This window comes from Panthera tigris, chromosome C1 (assembly GCF_018350195.1).
Source record: "Panthera tigris isolate Pti1 chromosome C1, P.tigris_Pti1_mat1.1, whole genome shotgun sequence".
Lineage (NCBI taxonomy): Eukaryota > Metazoa > Chordata > Mammalia > Carnivora > Felidae > Panthera > Panthera tigris.
Window position 1 is genome coordinate 186,048,605 of NC_056667.1, and position 18,563 is coordinate 186,067,167.

The 18,563-nt window shown below is 36.4% G+C and overlaps 1 protein-coding gene across 4 annotated transcripts in view; it reads right to left on the bottom strand.

The window, feature by feature from the left end:
• Positions 1-694: 694 nt before the first annotated feature.
• The window catches only part of ALS2 (alsin Rho guanine nucleotide exchange factor ALS2), a 71,689-nt gene continuing 53,820 nt past the window's right edge, over positions 695-18,563 (bottom strand). For 3 of the 4 annotated variants that reach the window (XM_042995074.1, XM_007089986.3, XM_042995073.1), the window contains 11 exons: positions 14,897-15,030; positions 13,844-14,011; positions 10,094-10,211; positions 9,189-9,346; positions 7,302-7,424; positions 6,639-6,815; positions 5,243-5,288; positions 4,978-5,039; positions 4,284-4,433; positions 3,975-4,071; positions 695-2,024 (listed from right to left, as the gene is read on the bottom strand). In XM_042995074.1, the coding sequence (XP_042851008.1) occupies positions 1,986-2,024; positions 3,975-4,071; positions 4,284-4,433; positions 4,978-5,039; positions 5,243-5,288; positions 6,639-6,815; positions 7,302-7,424; positions 9,189-9,346; positions 10,094-10,211; positions 13,844-14,011; positions 14,897-15,030 (1,272 nt within the window). In that variant the 3' untranslated portion in view covers positions 695-1,985. The remainder of the gene's footprint in view (positions 2,025-3,974; positions 4,072-4,283; positions 4,434-4,977; positions 5,040-5,242; positions 5,289-6,638; positions 6,816-7,301; positions 7,425-9,188; positions 9,347-10,093; positions 10,212-13,843; positions 14,012-14,896; positions 15,031-18,563) is intronic. The other variant, XM_042995075.1, reaches the window with a different exon arrangement.

An 18,563-nucleotide genomic window follows, 5' to 3' on the forward strand; every position in this document is an offset into this window, starting at 1 on the left:
AGTGTTGGTCCTTTTCCAATAATGGGTAGCCACCTTCTGAGACAGAGCAGCGGTGACATGGACAGGCTTCTTGAGAAGACATTACAACTGGGAGGTGGGCTAACTAATGCCTAATATTTCCAACCAGAATTTTAAACATCTTCTCTTCCCTTACCCGGATCTGTTTAGGAGAAAAAAAACAAAAAAAATAACCAGTGAGAATCAAAATATACCTTTTATTCAAAGAAATAATAGATTTAAGACCCCCGCCCTTGGGGTATTAGGATCAGAAAGTCAATTTGTGGTCAGCAAAGGTGGTTACCATAATTATAAATTTACGTTCATTTTAAAGAGAGAGATCTCTAAAACCCCAGAAGGACCTCTGAAGCCAATACAAATACATGAATTACAACTTGGGTAAAAAACAAACAAAAACTAAGGCTGGGTTTAAGTTTTTAGGCTACCCTGGGATGCCTGGGTGGCTCAGCTGCTTAAGCATTTGACTTCATTCAGCTCAAGTCATGATCTCGTCATGAGTTCGAGCCCCAGATTGGGCTCTCTGCTGTCAGCACAGAGCCTGTTTCGGATCCTGTGTCCCCCTCTCTTTCTGGCCCTCCCCTGCTGGCGCTGTCTCTCTCTCAAAATAAATAAACTTAAAAAAAAATTTTTTTAGCATGCCCTGTGTTGTTTCTTTTGCAATCATAAAACAACCTCATAGAGATGAATATCTTTTATTATGAAAATTGCTGTTACATTACAGCCAACATTCCAAAACAGTATTTTAATAAACACGTCTTGATTATAAAGTAGAGCAGAAACCATGATCCTTTTTCAAAACTGATTAACATCTGCTGATGTTAACATAAATCTGGAGGACACTCTGTATGCTCACCATGGTGTGTAGGAGATGAGATGAGGAAGAGCACCTATGTTATTCAAAATAACTACTAGTGTTACTAGTACAGTGTAAACCAACCATTTACAACAGGACATTAAAAAAAAAAAAAAGGTAAAAAGCAAAACACTAAAATGTTGAGGTGTTACAATACTTTTGAGATGGGAAAAGCCAAAGCTTGTTTCCTTTTTTCTTCCCCTCTGTGAGTTCAGTGCGAGGTAGAGGGAAGAATGCTAGATCAAGGATGGATGCTATTTCCCAGAATTTAGTCCTGCTCCAAAACACAGCCCACATGCAAAAGCTCTTCAGGCTCTCATTCACAGGCCTCGGAATACAGCATTTGCACATGGACAAATGAGGTTCCATAGCAGCTCCGAGTCAGTGTTTGAATTCCAGTGTATTCACTCTATAGCACTGTAAGGAATCCAAGAACAAATTTCCTATGTTCTTCCTAATCAGGAGGCAGAAGACTCCTATTTAGATGTGTTCCATGTTTGGGGTCAGGGTGCGGTAGTCACTGCATAGAACCTCTCCCATCATGAACACTACCTAGTGGAAAAGCTTAGAAAAAGTTAAAACTGCAGTTTTAGAAGGTCCTCTTCCCCCTCCTTCAGCAAAGAAGCATGATGCACACGTGACTGCAAGGAATTCAGGAAGGCATAGTGTGGCTACAATAGTTTCAAGTACCATCTGCTCCTTGCAAAAGGGCCTGGGGTAACTGCAGGCAAACCCGAAACTCAAAAATATTTATTAACTTCTTTAATGTAAGAAGCTATACTGAGAACTTCTCTTACGACTTCATGTAGCTGGCATAGTCTTTACTGTAGGAAGGGATATCCTCTTTTTCCAAACAGTAAATGTGTGATATTTTGGGAACTTAACATAGGCGAGGGACTGGTTTAATTGAATCCTATGTCGTTTTCATTCCTCCCTTGAAACCATACAGTCTTTTTTCTGGACTCAGAGCTATCACCATTAGTAAGGCTCAGAGATAACAACCAAAATAATACAACGTCCTAATTTCAACACCATTCTTTTTTGCCACTACAGGAAGACGCCAGATGGTGCTAAACACCCTACAGATAATCCAGTTGTCAGGCTGTTCTGCATCCTAGTTAAGCTTCTCACGCTGGATCTGGTAGTAACATGCCTGAAAAAAAGTTCAAAACAATTTAAAATTTACTTGGAAAGAAATTATACAAACATAGCAATGCACAGGAGACTAAAGAAAGGAAATCTTTGTTTAATACTGATAGCTCCAACCAAATCAGTTGGTTGCTTTCTTTTTCCCTGTTTTCTAGTCCCCATATCCAATGTCTATTTTGCCTAGCTGTAATTAGTGGAGATAAAATTTTGCACATTTTCTAATTCTCAAAACAAACTTTTTACAAGCTGTTTAATATTCTTCAATGAGTAGAAATACCTTAATTGGCTAAGCCACTACTGATCAGACATTTAGAATATGCTGATCATTGTTTGTATATACACAAACAACTGTAATCAGAATCATCTAGTATGTTTAAGAAACTGCAAATTAAGATTAAGTATCATTCCAGACCCAGTGAGTCAGAATTTTCAGGAACAACTTTTTAAGAAGCATTCCCAGTGATTCTGAAAGTATCCAGGTTGGGAGTTACTCACACTACAAAGAACACCTCAGCCAAACCAAACACAATGTTGTCCATTCTTTAATTCCTCAGAATAAATCCCCAGGAGTGCGTTTACTCAAACTCCGAGAACATTTTTGATGTGGCTGATATCAATGTTAGTAACAAAAGTTTTCCAAAGGTGATTATTATTTAATCCATTGTCAGCAATATGGGAATAATTCTGATTTCACTATACCCCTACTAGCACTGGGTATAATTTTAAAACATCTTTGCTAATTTAGTAGGCACAAAATGGCACCTTGTTTAAATCTACAGTACTCTGATTTTCAGTGAGGTCGAGGATATTCCTACATATAACTGTACTAGTTGTTTCTCCCTTGGTGATATATGAGAAATGCTCTTCATAGAACATGAATACTAATAATGTAAATCATTGGTGGCCACTATTTTCCCCAACTCCACCACCCTTTTCAATTTAATAGAAATGTTAATGGTATTTCAGTTGAAAAGTTAAAACAATTAACCCAAGCCAGAAACCTGACATTAAGTTCTAATTTCTTTTTCTCATTTTAATTTGCCTGTCTTTCCTTCTCTCTTCCTTTTGCTTAAAAATCAAAAAGCATCTATAGTTTGCAATGCAGGTGATTCTGCCCTGATTCTACCCTCCCTCCAAAACAGGTAATAAGCTATCCCAGTACTTTAAGCATTTATTAAATAATTCCTTTCTTTTCTATTTTTGTACTGATGTTTCCATTTTTACATGTGAAATTTTTATTATAACGCTGCCTTTACAACAGCTATCCCTTCTATTAGAGGTAATGTCCATTCTTGTAACAGGAACATACTATCTTAATTATTGTATTTTTATGAAAGTTTACTAACTGGCAGAGGGGGTCTAATCCTTTTTTTCAGAAGTGTTTATGCCATTTTCAATTTGTTGTTCTTCCAATATACACACAGAATTATTCTACCAAATTCCAAGAAAAATCAAGGTAGGGAACTAAAATAACTTCCAACAAACCCTAGACTACTCATACTAGAGAATCTCATTTGTAACATACTGGTTACAGTAAATACATGGAGAAAAAAGAAGATACAATTCATATTCATTACATACATATTGCCTTCTGTGTTTTACCTCATTTCCATTAAATAACTCTAGTGCCAAATACTTTTGGACACTAAGAATCCTTTCTGTTTCTTTTCTAGAGTTACATTTATAAAGATGGTCTACCTTTATAAGCACTCGTAATGATTTGAATGGTCAATTTATAGGGAAGATTGGGTAATGTGCTTTAGTATTTTGAAGAAGAACTGATTCTACTTTTATTGTATTATATTTTAAAATATTAACAATATGTACTCTAAAGGCATTTAATGATTGCATTAAACCTCTGTATAAAGAAGACAATGATTAATGATAGATATATAATATGGCAAATTAAGGACAGATTTTAAGATTAAAAAAATTAAATATCACCTATACTTACCTTCAAGGTGGTGAACATTATACCCTGTTCCCCATGCTGAAGATATGGGTCCATGAGATCCTCAATGAGGTGTACCTCGGAGCCTAAATTCCTAATCCTGCCCAATAAAATAAAGATACTGAGTTACTCCTATTTATATGTATATCTTCCTTCTGAATCTATGTGAGGGAAAATAAAGAACAGCTCACCATACTTAAATGGGTAAACAGAATTTTTTTTTCCTAGTAGGGGAGCATATTACTGTCATCAATTCAGAAAAAGCACTTGTTAAAATGAGTCACTGTAATAAAGTCAGAAAAGGTTGGTCACCTGGCCCGTAGCACCACATATAAGAAAACAGGAAACAAGTCATCCATGGACCATAAAAAGTCTTCCTGAAGTGATGCCAGGACACTCTGAGAGATCTCTTCAAAAGTCTGCTGGATGACCTTAAGTTTGTCTGATGGGGTAAATGTCGTGCTGTTGTTATTTAAAAAAAAAAAAAAAAAAAAAAAAAAATCCTATGAACTGCTTAATATTAAATATTGACAATATACCCTCCTGGGGTGCCTTAAATTGGACACTTCAGGCATAATGAGTTGCTGGAAGGGATGACCACTGTAATCCCACAGTTTTTTGAGAAAAGAAGCCTCCAACGATCTATGGTTCTTATGGAAGAATTCACTAAGTCATAGATTATCTCCTTTTACCCAGGATCTTATTTTTCTAATATATGCTCTTCTCTGAGTAATTAAGTTTGGTTAATTTCCATTTGGCTAAAGATGTGATTATGTAGATACATTTCTGGGTAGGCTCTCCACCTTTTTTGAAAATACAAGGGACTTGTAGAGTAAAAGGTAAGCCAAATGTCTCAAAAGAGCCTTTTCTGATCTCCAGGCTGAGTGTGACACCATCTAGGACTGAAAGGAGCACTTAGAGCTTAGGTTAGGATAAGATCTCATTAACATCTTAATAGACTAACTACTACTTTGATTTATGTGATTTTCAGCAAACGAGAGATTACCTAATCTGCTGTAGACATTCTACAGCTGAGGCAAAACAAGCATCTTTTGTGGTTGGCAAAACCTGCAAAAAGAGAATTTATGAAAATCAAAGAGGAAAGCTGTCTTCTGCAGTAACAATAAAAAATAATGGCACAGCACGATTCTTCAGTGAATAACTCATGCTTGGGTACTATTCTACCAAAGTAAAATGGAATTTTTTTGCTATCTTAAACACCCCACATAAAAGAGAAACATATTTGCTGAGGACACTGAAATCTACTATACCTTTTTACTCTCTCCAAGGATGGACAAGGTCATTGGCCAAAATTTCCTACAATAGAATCCACACTGTTAATACAAGTTATTACTTAGAGCAGATTAATCCCCGTAAAAACAGTTGAGGCTACATTGCCTTCCCTGTCCCCATTTAAAATAACTATTCCACAGATAAAGTGTTCTGGTTTTTTAAAAAATGTTTACTTTATTTGAGAGAGTGAGCAAGTGAGCACGGGTGGGGCAGAGAGAGAGGGAAGGAGGCGGGGAGAGGGGGAGAGAGAGAGAGACAGACAGACGACAGACACAGAGAGACAGAGAGAATCCCAAGCAGGCTCCGTGCTGCCAGCACAGAGCCCGACACAGGGCTCAATCCCATGGAACTTCAAGATCATGACCTGAGCCAAAATCAAGAGTTGGACGTTTAACCAACTAAGCCACCCAGGCGTCCCCAGAGATAGTTTTAATAAACATTCCACAAGTAATTTAAGAGCTTCTATCTTGTCCCTAAGAGATCTGTCAATAAATACTACAATAACCCTATACATTACAGATATTACCAAGTATTGGCCAAAATCTTTCCTTCACTCAGTTTTATCTCATTTTTAATGTGAAATTATTCCACTGAAAAAATTTACTTTCTGATTAAGGCTTGTTCACTTTTTTTGAGAACACAAATATATAATTAATGGTGCTGGGGTGATCAGCTTTATCACCGTACTAGAAGAAAGGATAATGTGTTCTCCCGGAATAACAAGAAACAATGCTCTACAACAAAGCACTTCTAAAACTTAAATTACAAATTGTACATGGTGAGGAAAGAAAAAGAAGGGAAGGAAGAACATCAAAGACTAAATACAATTAATTTTTTCTGAAACTATAAACATGTATTTTGTTTTAAAGAACAGCAAAATACCAGATGGGATAGCTAAAATTTACATATATATATACACACACACACACACACAAACATTTCATACACACACACAAATAAAACACATTCAGAAGAATAATCAAGATTTATACCCCACTCCAAAAATTCTCAAAAATAAAGATTAAATGTCACTATTTTGCTGAATAATAGATATGCAAGTAAGTGAATCAACTGCAAATCATAGATTCAATTAATAATGCTGTTTGCATTTAAAAAAATTTTTTTAATGCTTTTTGAGACAGAGACAGAGCATCAGTAGGGGAGGGGCAGACAGAGAGGGAGACACAGAATTCAAAGCAGTCTCCAGGCTCTGAGCTCTCAGCACAGAAATTGACGTGGGGCTTGAATCCACAAACCGTAAGATCATGACCTGAGCTGAAGTCGGACGCTTAACTGACTGAGCCACCCAGGTGCCCCTCACTGTTTGCATCTTAAATTAAACCATTTGATTTTACTCGTAACTACTGTACTTACCTCTGCACCCCAAGGAAGCCCAGAAGAGCAATATCTGGCTGTTTATTTAGTCGTAGTACACATTCCCAGTAAATGTCTTCCTCACGATCATTATCCAGGGCATAGAGCATAAACAGTGGTGGGTAGAGCCGAGGTAGTAGTACAGGAAGCAGTAACCCAGAACTTGTCACCACGTAACTACAAAATATTGGAGAAGGAGAAGCATTCATATCAAAATTGAATATAGAATCAAAGAGTTTCAGTTTCAAGCTGAAAGGAAGATGGGACATTTTGAATAAAGAAACAGTTCTAACATTTTTCTGCGTTTTTATCTGGAGCTAACATGAAGAACTTACCTATGGCCCCAGAGTTTTATATCTTGGACCAACTGTGAATTCTTTTCATACCTCAAAATCTAACTGAAAACCTAGTTGGTTTCCATTTTGAAAATGATTCTCTGTGGTTATTCTAGATGAGCATGATGTTACTTTGCTCAGCAGGCTCAGAGCCCAGTAACTCATGTGTGCACTTCTTTGGGGTTTGACTAATACAACTTAAGACCTGAAAGGGACCTCCTTATTTTAAAAATAAGGAAACTGAGATCTAGAGAAAACTCTTCCTTGGGATTCTTTGGATAGGATCACCCACCCTCTTTCTTCACTATCTCTACCCAACTCCATTTACCCAGGCTCTGGAGATTCGGATCTGGAATCTGATTTCCCAGTGCAAAAGGATTTCCTTTCGGTTGGCAGAGGAGCAGAGAGAGGAATTGTGCTGCCCTCTTCAGGAAGCTCAGGAAATAAGAATCTAAGGAATAACAAAACACAGTTAGACAATTATACCTCTAGAATGTCTAAAAAGAGTAAAAATGCATTTCTATTATTTCATCTATTTAAAGACCTATGAAATCAAAATTTATATCAAGTAAATATTTTAGTTTCCTGAGATTCTTAACTGATGCTTCTTATAGGATAAAATTAAGGCTGTAGCTAATGAATAATACCACTAAAAAATCTTCATGTGCTGTGTTTTTTGGTTTTGGTTCTGAAGTAGGCTTTATGCCCAGCACAGAGCCCAATGAAAGCCTTGAACTCATGACCCTGATATCAAGACCTGAGCTGAGATCAGCTTACCTGAGCCACCCACGCACCCCATTTCTGTCTAGTTATTAAAAAGTGAGAAATTCTGTTTTTCTAACTGACAAATCTCATTTGAGGTCAATTCATATTAAATCTTTAAGCAGAAACTATTATTCTCAGGGTATAAACAAATATTAGCTGAAAATGACTTAAATATTCAACATTAAGAAAAAATGAAAATCAATATAAAAATTTTTAATGTTTTAAAATTCAAGTTGCTAAAAAATTTTTGCACATGATCAAGCTGCTAAGAGGACTTTTTTTCCTAGGTTTTGAATTTGCCCTAGATTTTATCTCTGAACTCTTATATGCAAATGATGAGCTCTACTATAAACAACTTTATTGTCCTCTTTACTTTCAGACCTAAACCTTGAGTCTTCAAAGGGAGTTTCCAATCTTCTATTTTTGTAGACTTATACCTTGCCCCTGCCTCTGCCCCTTATTTTATATTTGGGAAAACTAAAAAAGGTCAAAAACTTATCTTCATCATACCCATCTAACTAATGTCAGAGCTGAAACACTCCCAGCCACTGGTCTTTTTAGTGGATTACGCTGCCCCCTCTAATCTGAGACATTTCCAAATGCATCTATCAGTTTCGAAGCTAATAATAGAAGGAAGTTTTCTGAGACAAATTTATAAATTTTCATATAATTATCTCAATATAGTAATTACTTATTGGCTTAAACCCGATAAAGGATCTTGAATTTCACATATTCTAAATTTCCTACGTGAAACTCTTTCCAAAGATGCTCTATTTGCTTCCTTTCTCCCTTTTCAAAGTCTCTGCTCAGGTGTTACCTTATTAGGCCTCCTGGAACCTCTGTTTAAAATAGCAGCCTCTTACCTCCAGCTCCATCTTTTGTCACATTTACCAACACCTGACATACCATATGTTTCCATATGTTCCACTAGAATGGAAGCCTATGAGAATATAGACATTTCCCTGGTGATTAGCGATGTCAAGCATTCTTTCAAGTGTCTGTTGGTCGTCTGTATGTCTTCTTTGGGAAACTGTCTGTTCAGATCCTCTGTCCATTTTTAATCAGATTGTGTTTTTTTTTTAATAAAAGTGTTGCATATGTAAGTTCTTTATATATTTTGGAAATTAACCTCTTATCAGATATATCATTTGCCAATATCTTCTCCCACTCAGTAGGTTACCTTTTCATTTTGTTGATGGTTTCCTTTGCTGTGTTTATTGCATAAACATAAAGTAAAAACATGAAACATGTTTTCATTTTCATTACTTAATCTATTTAAGGATCTGTGGCACAAAACCATTTTCTTGATGAATAATTTCTGTGATAAAGATGAAACTTAATGATTCTTCACAAAGTTGTTGTAATCTCTAGATTCAGGATGAAGACATCCAAGCATTAGCATTAACCACTATTCCACAGTTTGCAGACTTCAATGAGAAAGATCTCCTACCTCACCAGCTGGAAAATTCGCTTAAGGTAGGACTTAATCTCCTTCACAGCCTCCTGCAATAACCGGCGATTGGCTCCCACACCCACATATGTCATTCTATAAACTGCAACCAGTGTCTCCACAAGCCTGCCCAGGGGGTGCAGAGGAGTGTCACAGGCCTGAACAGGAACGGGATCAATGAAGTCAATGACTAACAACAGAAACAGTCAACCAATAAATAATAAAACAATTTCATAAATGATAGACAATTTTCAAACTGGCAAGGACTAAACTTTTGGACGAGAAAAATTCAAATACTTTAACTTTTCTAAAAGAGTTGAGTCTACATATAGAGTAGGAATTCCTAATCTTAATCAAAGAATGCCTTTAACATCTTGGGAAAATAGCTTTGGATATACTGATAAATATAATTAAACTATAAACTTCACAAAAACAGATGTTACCTTTAAGAAAACTAAACGGCAGTTGATTATGCCTGAAAATACTCTTCAGTTCCCTTGATTTCTCTTAATACTCCTTCCTGCAACCCCATATTGATGCATGTCATACTTTAAATTGTAGCTAATCTTACAGGACTTGAGAAGGAAGCAAAGAGCATAACCATGGGGTGAGGGCAGCATGCTTTATTTATACAATCTCTAGTTTGTTACCAACAAAAATCAATTTTAAACTTTGACCCTTGTTCTCAAGAACCCTCTTAAGCACTTTACAAAACTTAAAAAGTTCTATCATCATGATACAGCAATCTTCATGTGAAAATGTGCTTTTAGTAGTTAGAGAATTAAAAAAGAAATACTTAGAAAGCAAAAATAGGATTAGGGCACCAATAACCTGTGAGCAGATTTGAATGATATACTGTGGTAGTTGTGTCATTAATTCTAAGACCGGTGTAATTTTGACTCTACCTTTATTAAATATTTCTTGATGTCATCATATTTCTCCACAGAGAAGGCACCAACATGCTGAGGAATGAATTCCAAACTCTCTAGTGTTTGAGTCTGTGAACGACTTAATGTCTCTGGACTGTAAAAAGACAACAGAAAGCCCATTATGTATTTCATATCATGAAAGCAAGAGGGGCGCCTGGCTGTCTCTGTCAGAAGAGCATCATGACTCTTGATCTCAGGGTCCTAAGTTTGAGCCCCATGTTGGGTGTAGAAATTAAGTAAGGAAAGGAAGGAAGGAAGGAAGGAACAGAGACAAAAGAAAGAAAAAAGAAAGAAAAGAAAAAAGAAAAGAGAGAGAGGAAGGAAGGAAGAACAAATGAACAAACAAAAGCAAACTGTAATGTGCACATGAAACACTATCACCAAGTAAGGACAAAATGGAGTACCCAGTACAGTGCCTGGCCCAAAGAGCTCATAATAGGTAACTGACCTGCTATTAGATTTTTTTTAAGTCATTCCAGTGTCATTTAATGTTACTTCATACCAACTACAATTAATTAATGAAGATTTTGCTTTAGAATCAACCATGGTGTTAGGTGATACTATGTTAGCTTGAAGAGAAAACTGGTAACAGACTTGTTAATGACAAGAGAAAAATGGAAAATAAGAGAGGAAGGGGTGAGGAAAAAGGAAAACAAATGAAATGGCAGCAGAAAAAGGAAAATGAGCTCAAGTAAGGAGATCATGAGGATGCTACAACAGGTGGTGAGGTAAGTACATAATGGGTAAAGGGAAGCTTTGAGCGAAGAGGCTATGATAAAACACATACTTAATAATCAACAGACATTTTTGGTAATGGTATTCTATTATCAGATTACAACTGATCAGAAATGATGTACATTATTATACTATTTTAGATAAATAAGACCTCTGTGATAGCAACATGTTTTATTATATAAAAGTTCATTCACTCTCATTCCCTGGAAACACCCAACAACAGTTAACCAAGGTTAACTACAGGACCAAAGTCTCAATGTTTAAACTGACAGGCTCTATCAGTTGAAGGCTGACCCTCTGCATCACACACAAGGGAAAGTCCACAGGTTTCTTTCATCAATCCTAGGAGTTTCCATTTCTTCTACTAATAGAAAGAATACAAGGCAAAAATCGTAAACTTCATGAATAAAACACTATATTCAGTTCCCACTTATACCAAATATAGGAGGGGAAAGAACCCAAACTTCTTTCAATACAAAGGGATTAGTAAATTCTTTGGGTCCAAATTCCAAGCATTGCTTGTGGGAGTTACTGGCCAAGTTAAAGAATAAGGAAATATGTACAAAAGCAGATGGAGGGGGGAAAAAAGTTAGGAGAAAAGGAGAACAGAGAGAAAATAAGAAAAAGAAAAAAGAGAAATGAAGAGGTACATCTATAATTTTTCTTCCAGTACTTCAAAATTGTGCCACTTGTTTTTGGTCTCCAGAAGATACTGATGACAAATATGCAAGCATTTAAATGGCGGTTTCCCCCCTGTGTAATGCCCTTTTTTTCTCTAGTTGCTTTCATGCAACTAGATTTTGTTTTTCAATTTGACTGACATGTCTGTTCACGGATATCTTTTTTTCAGCACACAGGTTGCTCAACTTCGTGAATCTGCACATTTGTCTTTCACCAAATTTGGGATGGTTTCAACCATTATTTCTTCAAATATCTTTTCATCCTCATGATTTTTCTCCTCTCCTTCTGGGATTCCAAGGACACAAGTACTAGACTCCTTAGAGCTCTGTTTATTTTCTTTTTCCATGTATTTTCTCTCTGTTGTTCAGTTTGGATAGTTTCTATTAATCTGTTCTCAAGTTCAGTGACTCTTCTGCTGTCACCTCTATTCTGCTAGTAAGTTCTCCTAGTGATTTTACTTTGGTTATTATATTTCTTAATTCAAAATTTTGATTTGGTTCTTCTTTATATCTATTTTTTTGCTAATACTTTCAATTTTAGTATTTGCTTCCAGGATGTTTGTGATTGCTCATCTGAGCATTTTTATAATACCTGCTTTAAGTTGTCATAATACTAAAATCTACGTTGCAGAGTCACTGGTGTCTATCATCTTTCCCAAAATAAGTTGGTGGTTCTTTGATTGCCAAGTAATTTTGGTTTATATTCTGGACATTTTTGAGTATTATGTTATGACACTTTGGGTCTTGTTTCTATCCTATGAAAAACGTTGACAGGCACAACAGAGTACACATGGAAGGCTTGAAACTATTATCTTTAGAAGGATCTGCTTCCTAAATTTCCCTATATGGACATGAATTGTTCCCTACCTGATAAGAGTATTTTGCTGTCCATAGACTATGCTAACAATGTGATTTATGGTGACTATCTGCTTTCCTTCTGGGACTGTGGAATTTTGGTAGTTGCTAAGCATAGAGTGCCTATGTGACCAGGCCCCCCATTAAACCTTAGGCACTGAGTCTCTAATGGTTCCTAGGCGGAAAGACTGTAAATGGTGGCTGCATTTTACTGCTGGAAGGATGGTGTGCTCTGTGTGACCCCTCACAGAAGGGTGAGAGCATGGGTAGCTTGCACATGGATTCCTCCAGACTCTGCCTGTGTCTTCTTCTCTTATGATCTGGCCATAGCTCCTTACTGTGTTGCTGTAGTAACTCTTACCTGCATGACTTTATGATGAGTCTTATGAGTCCCTCTAGTCAATCACTGAACATGTAGGTGATCTTGGGAACCTCTGAAACAGCTAATATTTTTGATTCAGTCTTCTGTGGGCAGTGGTGCCAATGTCAGTTCACGTCTCAAAGCCTTTGCAGTTCTATTTAGGTATGTCTGTGAGCACATCACTCAGTGGTCACTCTGGGACATGGTTGAAAGTCTACCTATTAGCTCAGTTCTCAAAGTGTCTGGTCTGCTAATTAGGATCAAATCCACATATTTGCAGGTCTGGGGTGAGCCCAGGAGTTCATAAACAACTTTACAGGGTTGTTTTGTAGAGCTCTTCTCTCTCCATTACCTCCCCAGCATTTTCTGGGTCCCCTGTTAGATCCTCAGGTCAGAAACTGCTCCCTTCTGTCAACATGCCACTTCTAGGACCAAGGGGTGGGAGGATAGAGAGAGAGGCCAGAAAAGCAATGGAATTCAGCCATGACTACTGCACCTGAGGATCCACCAGTGGAGGAAGAGGTTTCCAGTCCTCCAAGAGTTTTCCCTGTTCCTGGCTGCTCTAGCAAATCCCACTGCCACCCCTGTCCCAGAAGAACATGGAGGCTGAAGCATGAGAAAATGAAGAAAAAAAGAGAGAAAGAAAACCCATATGTATCTCCTCCACTCTATCTGAGCCTTAGGAGTCTCTTTGTTGCATCTTGAGCCAAAAGCAAAGGGTTTTTCCTCAAGTTATGTCTAAATCATAGTACTTACTTGAAGCTTTCAGGTTAATGGAATTCAAGGTGAGGGATACTGAAGTTAAAAAACTCAAAACTAAAAAAAAGACAAAACAACTCACTTGGTACTTTGGTTTCAGGTATTCCTCCTCAATATACTAGCTGATATTTACCTAGAACAGCTGTTCATATATTGCCTGGGTATTATAGCTGAGTTCAGTAGAAGATAAAGATAGGTGTGTTTTATCTAAATTACCCAGAACAGAAATACATCATTGAAACTTAAATTATATTTTTAAGTTAAATGTGGCAAGCCTTGACTACTTGTTAAGTTTCAACTTCCTACCATACTATGCTGGGCAAAGCATTCACTCACCTGTCTCTGTGTTGGCGCCGATTGGTAGTCAGGGCCACAGCAATATTGTCCCATGCTTTCCAAACTTCCCCTTGGCCTGGGTTATCACAGCCCAGTTGACGCCAACATTCATCAAAGACTGCTTTCCATTTCTCATCAGCTGACACTGCCAGGTTTCCTAGCTTCCTGCTAATAAAGTCACATCAAGCTTTTATTAATCTCTTGTGCAAAAATCCTAAAGAACAGAAACTTTCTGATATACAACTGGGAATGCTTCTGTAACACAACTGCCCACACTGATGGTGGTTCTATTTCATAAACACTGAAAATTTTAAAGAAATGGTTTTTAGCTACTTAATGTTTATCAGATACTAAAGTGTATAAATGGTTAAGTATGAAGCACATCAGAATTGACTCCTTTGTTTCTACATTTCCCCATAATCAATTTTGTAAAACTGATTCCTGTTAAAACAAGGACTTCCTGTGCTTTGCACATCTCATAATGAGAACTGTGAAATGCATTACATACTGAATTCTAAAAATACTGAGTAACAGAAAACATATCAAGGTTCCATCAGAACAAAGAATCTGAGAATCTACCATAATACAAACACAAAGCTAATGCTGGAATCAAAAAAGGAAAATAGATATATGCCAAAAACCTGAAGAACATAACACACTTAGAGATAAAGATTTTGGTTTTTTTCCATACATATGCAGAATATACTATTCCACTTGGTACATATATAGGCTTAGCTTTTACTTTTTAGAATCAAGTTGTATAGGGATTCCACTTAATGTTCTCTTCCAATTAATTTGGATACTTTTATCACTAACAGTAAAACCATTCCCATACACAGAACTTTTATTTTAAATACCCATGACTATAATCTAAGCCAAGACTAAAGATTCAGCTATCTGTAACAGTGGCAGTTGGCAATATAAGGAGGTTACATTTTGTTAAAAAATGACTTTAAAAATTTGTTCTGCATTTAAAATATTAAGCAGCTTTGATATAATCAAGACAACTCAAAACATTTAATAATTAATCCACAATTAACACTAGTTACTCACAAAACTTTGGGTCTGTCTTTATCACTCTCATACAGACTAGGCTTGAAGTAAGTTCCGGTGATTTTTATCCCAGATCCCCATTCTCCACTAAAATAACCTTCAATGTAATCTCCATTTGGCATAGTCAGCGTTCCCTAGGTAAAGTAAAAGAAAATGTTGAATTAGAAGCAGTATTTCCAGTTTAAAAAATCAAGAGAAAAAAAAGCACCAACTGGTTAACATGTTCCATTATTTTTTATTTTTTTAGAGAAAGAAAAAGAGAGCATGCATGTGCAAGAAGGGAAGGGACAGAAGAAGAAGGAGAGAATCTTAAGGAGGCTCCATGCCCAGTGCAGAGCCTGGTGTGGGGCTGGATCTCACAACTGTGAAATCATCATCTGAGCATAAATCAAGAGTTGGATGCTTAACCAACTGGGCCACCCAGGTGCCCCTAATACATTTTCCTTTTTTAACTCATTAGCAGTCCCCAGTTCTCTAGCAGGGCTGGGGGGGGGGGGGTGGTGGTAAGTATACGTACTATGCATCTCTAAAAAGACTGTATGAAAATAATCCATGGGTAAAAGAAAAAAAAAAATCACTGAATAATTGGTAAAATATTTTGAGCTGAATGAAATGAACAAACAACTTATCCAAATTTATCCAATCTAGTGCCCAGAGGCAAATTATAGCTATAAATGCCTGTATTAGAAAATAAGAAAGATCTGAAATCAGTAATCTAAAAGTCTACCTTATAAAATTAGAAGAGCAAACAGACCCAAAACAAGGAGATAACAAACACTAGAGCAGAAATCAATGAGATTTTTTTTTAAAGAGAAAAATCAATGAAACCAAAATTTGCTTCTTTGAAAAGATACACAAAATTGGCACTTAACTGGATTAATCAAGGAAAAAAAAGACATAAAATTACAAAGTCAATGAAACAGATACTACAGCAATCTTACAGAAATTAAAAAAGATTAAGAAAAAACTAAGACAACAATTTTATGCCAACAAATCTGAGAACTTCAATACAACAGAAAAGTTCCTAGAAAGAACCAAATTGCCAAAACTGATTCTAAAAGAAATGGAAAATCTGAATAGACCAATTTAAAGAAAACTGAATTAGAAACTAAAAGTATTATCATAAAATAATGCTTAGGCCCAGATGATTTCACCAGTGAAGTCTCCAAAACATTCAAAGAAGAAATAATACCAAGATTTCACAAACTCTTTCAGAAAACAAAGGAGAAGGGAACCCTTCCCAACTCATTCTATGGGGCTAATTTTATACCAAAGACAAAGACATCATGAGAAAAGAAAACTATAGAAAACTATAGAAAACTATATATTATCTCTCATAAATACAGAGGCAAAAATCTTCAACAAAATATTAGCATTAAATCTCACAAATTATAAAAGTATTATATACCATGACCAACTATGATTTATCCCAGAAAAGCAACCAATACACTATATTAAAAAAGGACAAACATCACACAATCACCTCAACACACAGAAAATGTTCTTTGACAAAATCCAAGATGTATTCATGACACAAACTCTCAACAAACTAAGAACAGAACTATCTCAATCTGATTAATCTATGAAAAACCTTTAACTAACATCATACTTAATGGTGAAAGATTCAGTGTTTTTCCTGTAATTTTTTTTAATGTTTATTTATGTGAGAGTGAGAGTGAGAGAGAGAGAGAGAGAGAGAGAGAGAGAGAGAGAGAGAGAGAGAGAGAGACGGGGCGCGCGCGCAGGGGAGGGGCAGAGAGAAAGGGAGACCAGAATCCAAAGCAGGCTCTAGGCTCTGAGCTGTCAGCACAGAGCCCGATGTGGGGCTCGAACCCACGAACCGTAAGATCATGATCTGAGGCAAAGTCAGACCCTTAACTGACTGAGCCATCTAGGCACCCCATGATTTTCCTCTAAAATAGGGATTAAGGCAAGGATATCCACTCTAACCACTTCTATTCAACATTCTACTGGAGAATCTAGCCAGTGCCATCAGACAATAAAAAAAAAAAAAGAAAAGCCTTCCAGATTGCAAAGGAAAAAGTAAAACTGCCTTGATTTGAAATCAACATGATCCTGTATGCAAGAATTCCTAGGAAATACACACAAATACACACACACACACACACACACACACACACACACACACACACAACACCACACCAAACCTGTAGCAGAATAAACAAGTTCAGCAAGGTTTCAGGATACAAGAAAATACATAAATCAATTATATTTTTATATGATAGCAATATAAAATCAAAAAGTAAAATAAAAAAAAATTCTCTTTACAACAGCCTTAACAAGGATACTTAGGAATAAAGTTAACCAAACTTATGCAAGAGATACACGTTAAAAACTACAACACATAGCTGATAGAAATTAAAGATGATCTAAATAGAGAGACATTTCATGTTTATGGATTGAAAGATTCAGTATTATTAAAACGGCAATTCTTCCCAAAATGATCTATAGATTCAACACAATTGCTATCAAAATCTCAGGCTTTATAGCAGATATTAACAAACCAGTCTTAAAATCTATATGAAGAGGCTAAAGATCCAGAACAGCCAAAACATTTTAAAAAATAATTCTTGATTTCACTAGAATTACTGGAAATCTATAGTAATCAAGACAGTGTGGTACTGGCATAAAGAGAGACATGTACATTGCTGGAATACAAGAGTCCAAAAAGAAACACATTTTATGGTGAATTAATTTCAAAAAGGTGTCAAGAAAATTCAGTGGGAAAAGTTGCTGAGGCAATTGGATACCCACATGCAAAAAGATCGTTAGACTTTTAACCCACACCATACACAAAAGTACCTCAAAATGAATCATAGACCTGAATGTAAGAGCTAAAACTATAAAACTTTTAGAAGAAAACACAGAGGAAAGTTTTTTTTTTTTTCTATTTGAGAGAGAAAGAAAAAGCATGCAAGTGGGGCAAAGGAGCAGAGGGAAAGAGAGAACCTCAAGCAGGCTCCACACTCAGTGCAGAGCCCAATGTGGGGTTTGATCCTATGACCCTGGGATCATGACCTGAGCTGAAATCAAGAGTTGTACATTCAACCAACTGAGCCATCTAGGTGCCCCCAGAAGAAAATCTTAATACCTTGAGTTAAGGAAAGATTTCTTTATATATGCCATCAAAAGCCTGACTCATAAAAATGTTTTTGATATTATGGACTTCATTAAAAAGTTTTGTGCTTCAAAAGTCACTAAAAAGAAAATATAAAGATGGGTGCCTGGGTGACTCAGCTGGTTGAGCGTCCGACTTTGGCTCAGGTCATGATCTCACAGTTCGTGGGTTCCAGCCCTGCATCAAGCTCTGTGATGACAGCTCAGAGCCTGGAGCCTGCTTCGACTTCTGTGTCTCCCTCTCTCTCTCTCTGCCTGTCCCCTGCTCATGTTGTCTCTATGTCTCAAAAATAATAAATAAGCATTAAGAAAAATAAATGAAATGGTTCAACATTTTAAAAAAAGAAAGAAAATAAAGACAAGCCACGACTGTAAGAAAATATTTGCGAATCCTATATCTGATATTAGAACTCATATCCAGAACATATAAAGAACCCTTACAATTCAATAAGACTATAAGCAAACAAATTGTCAAAATATCAAAATAACTGAATAGGCATTTCACAAAAAGATAGAGGAATCACTAATA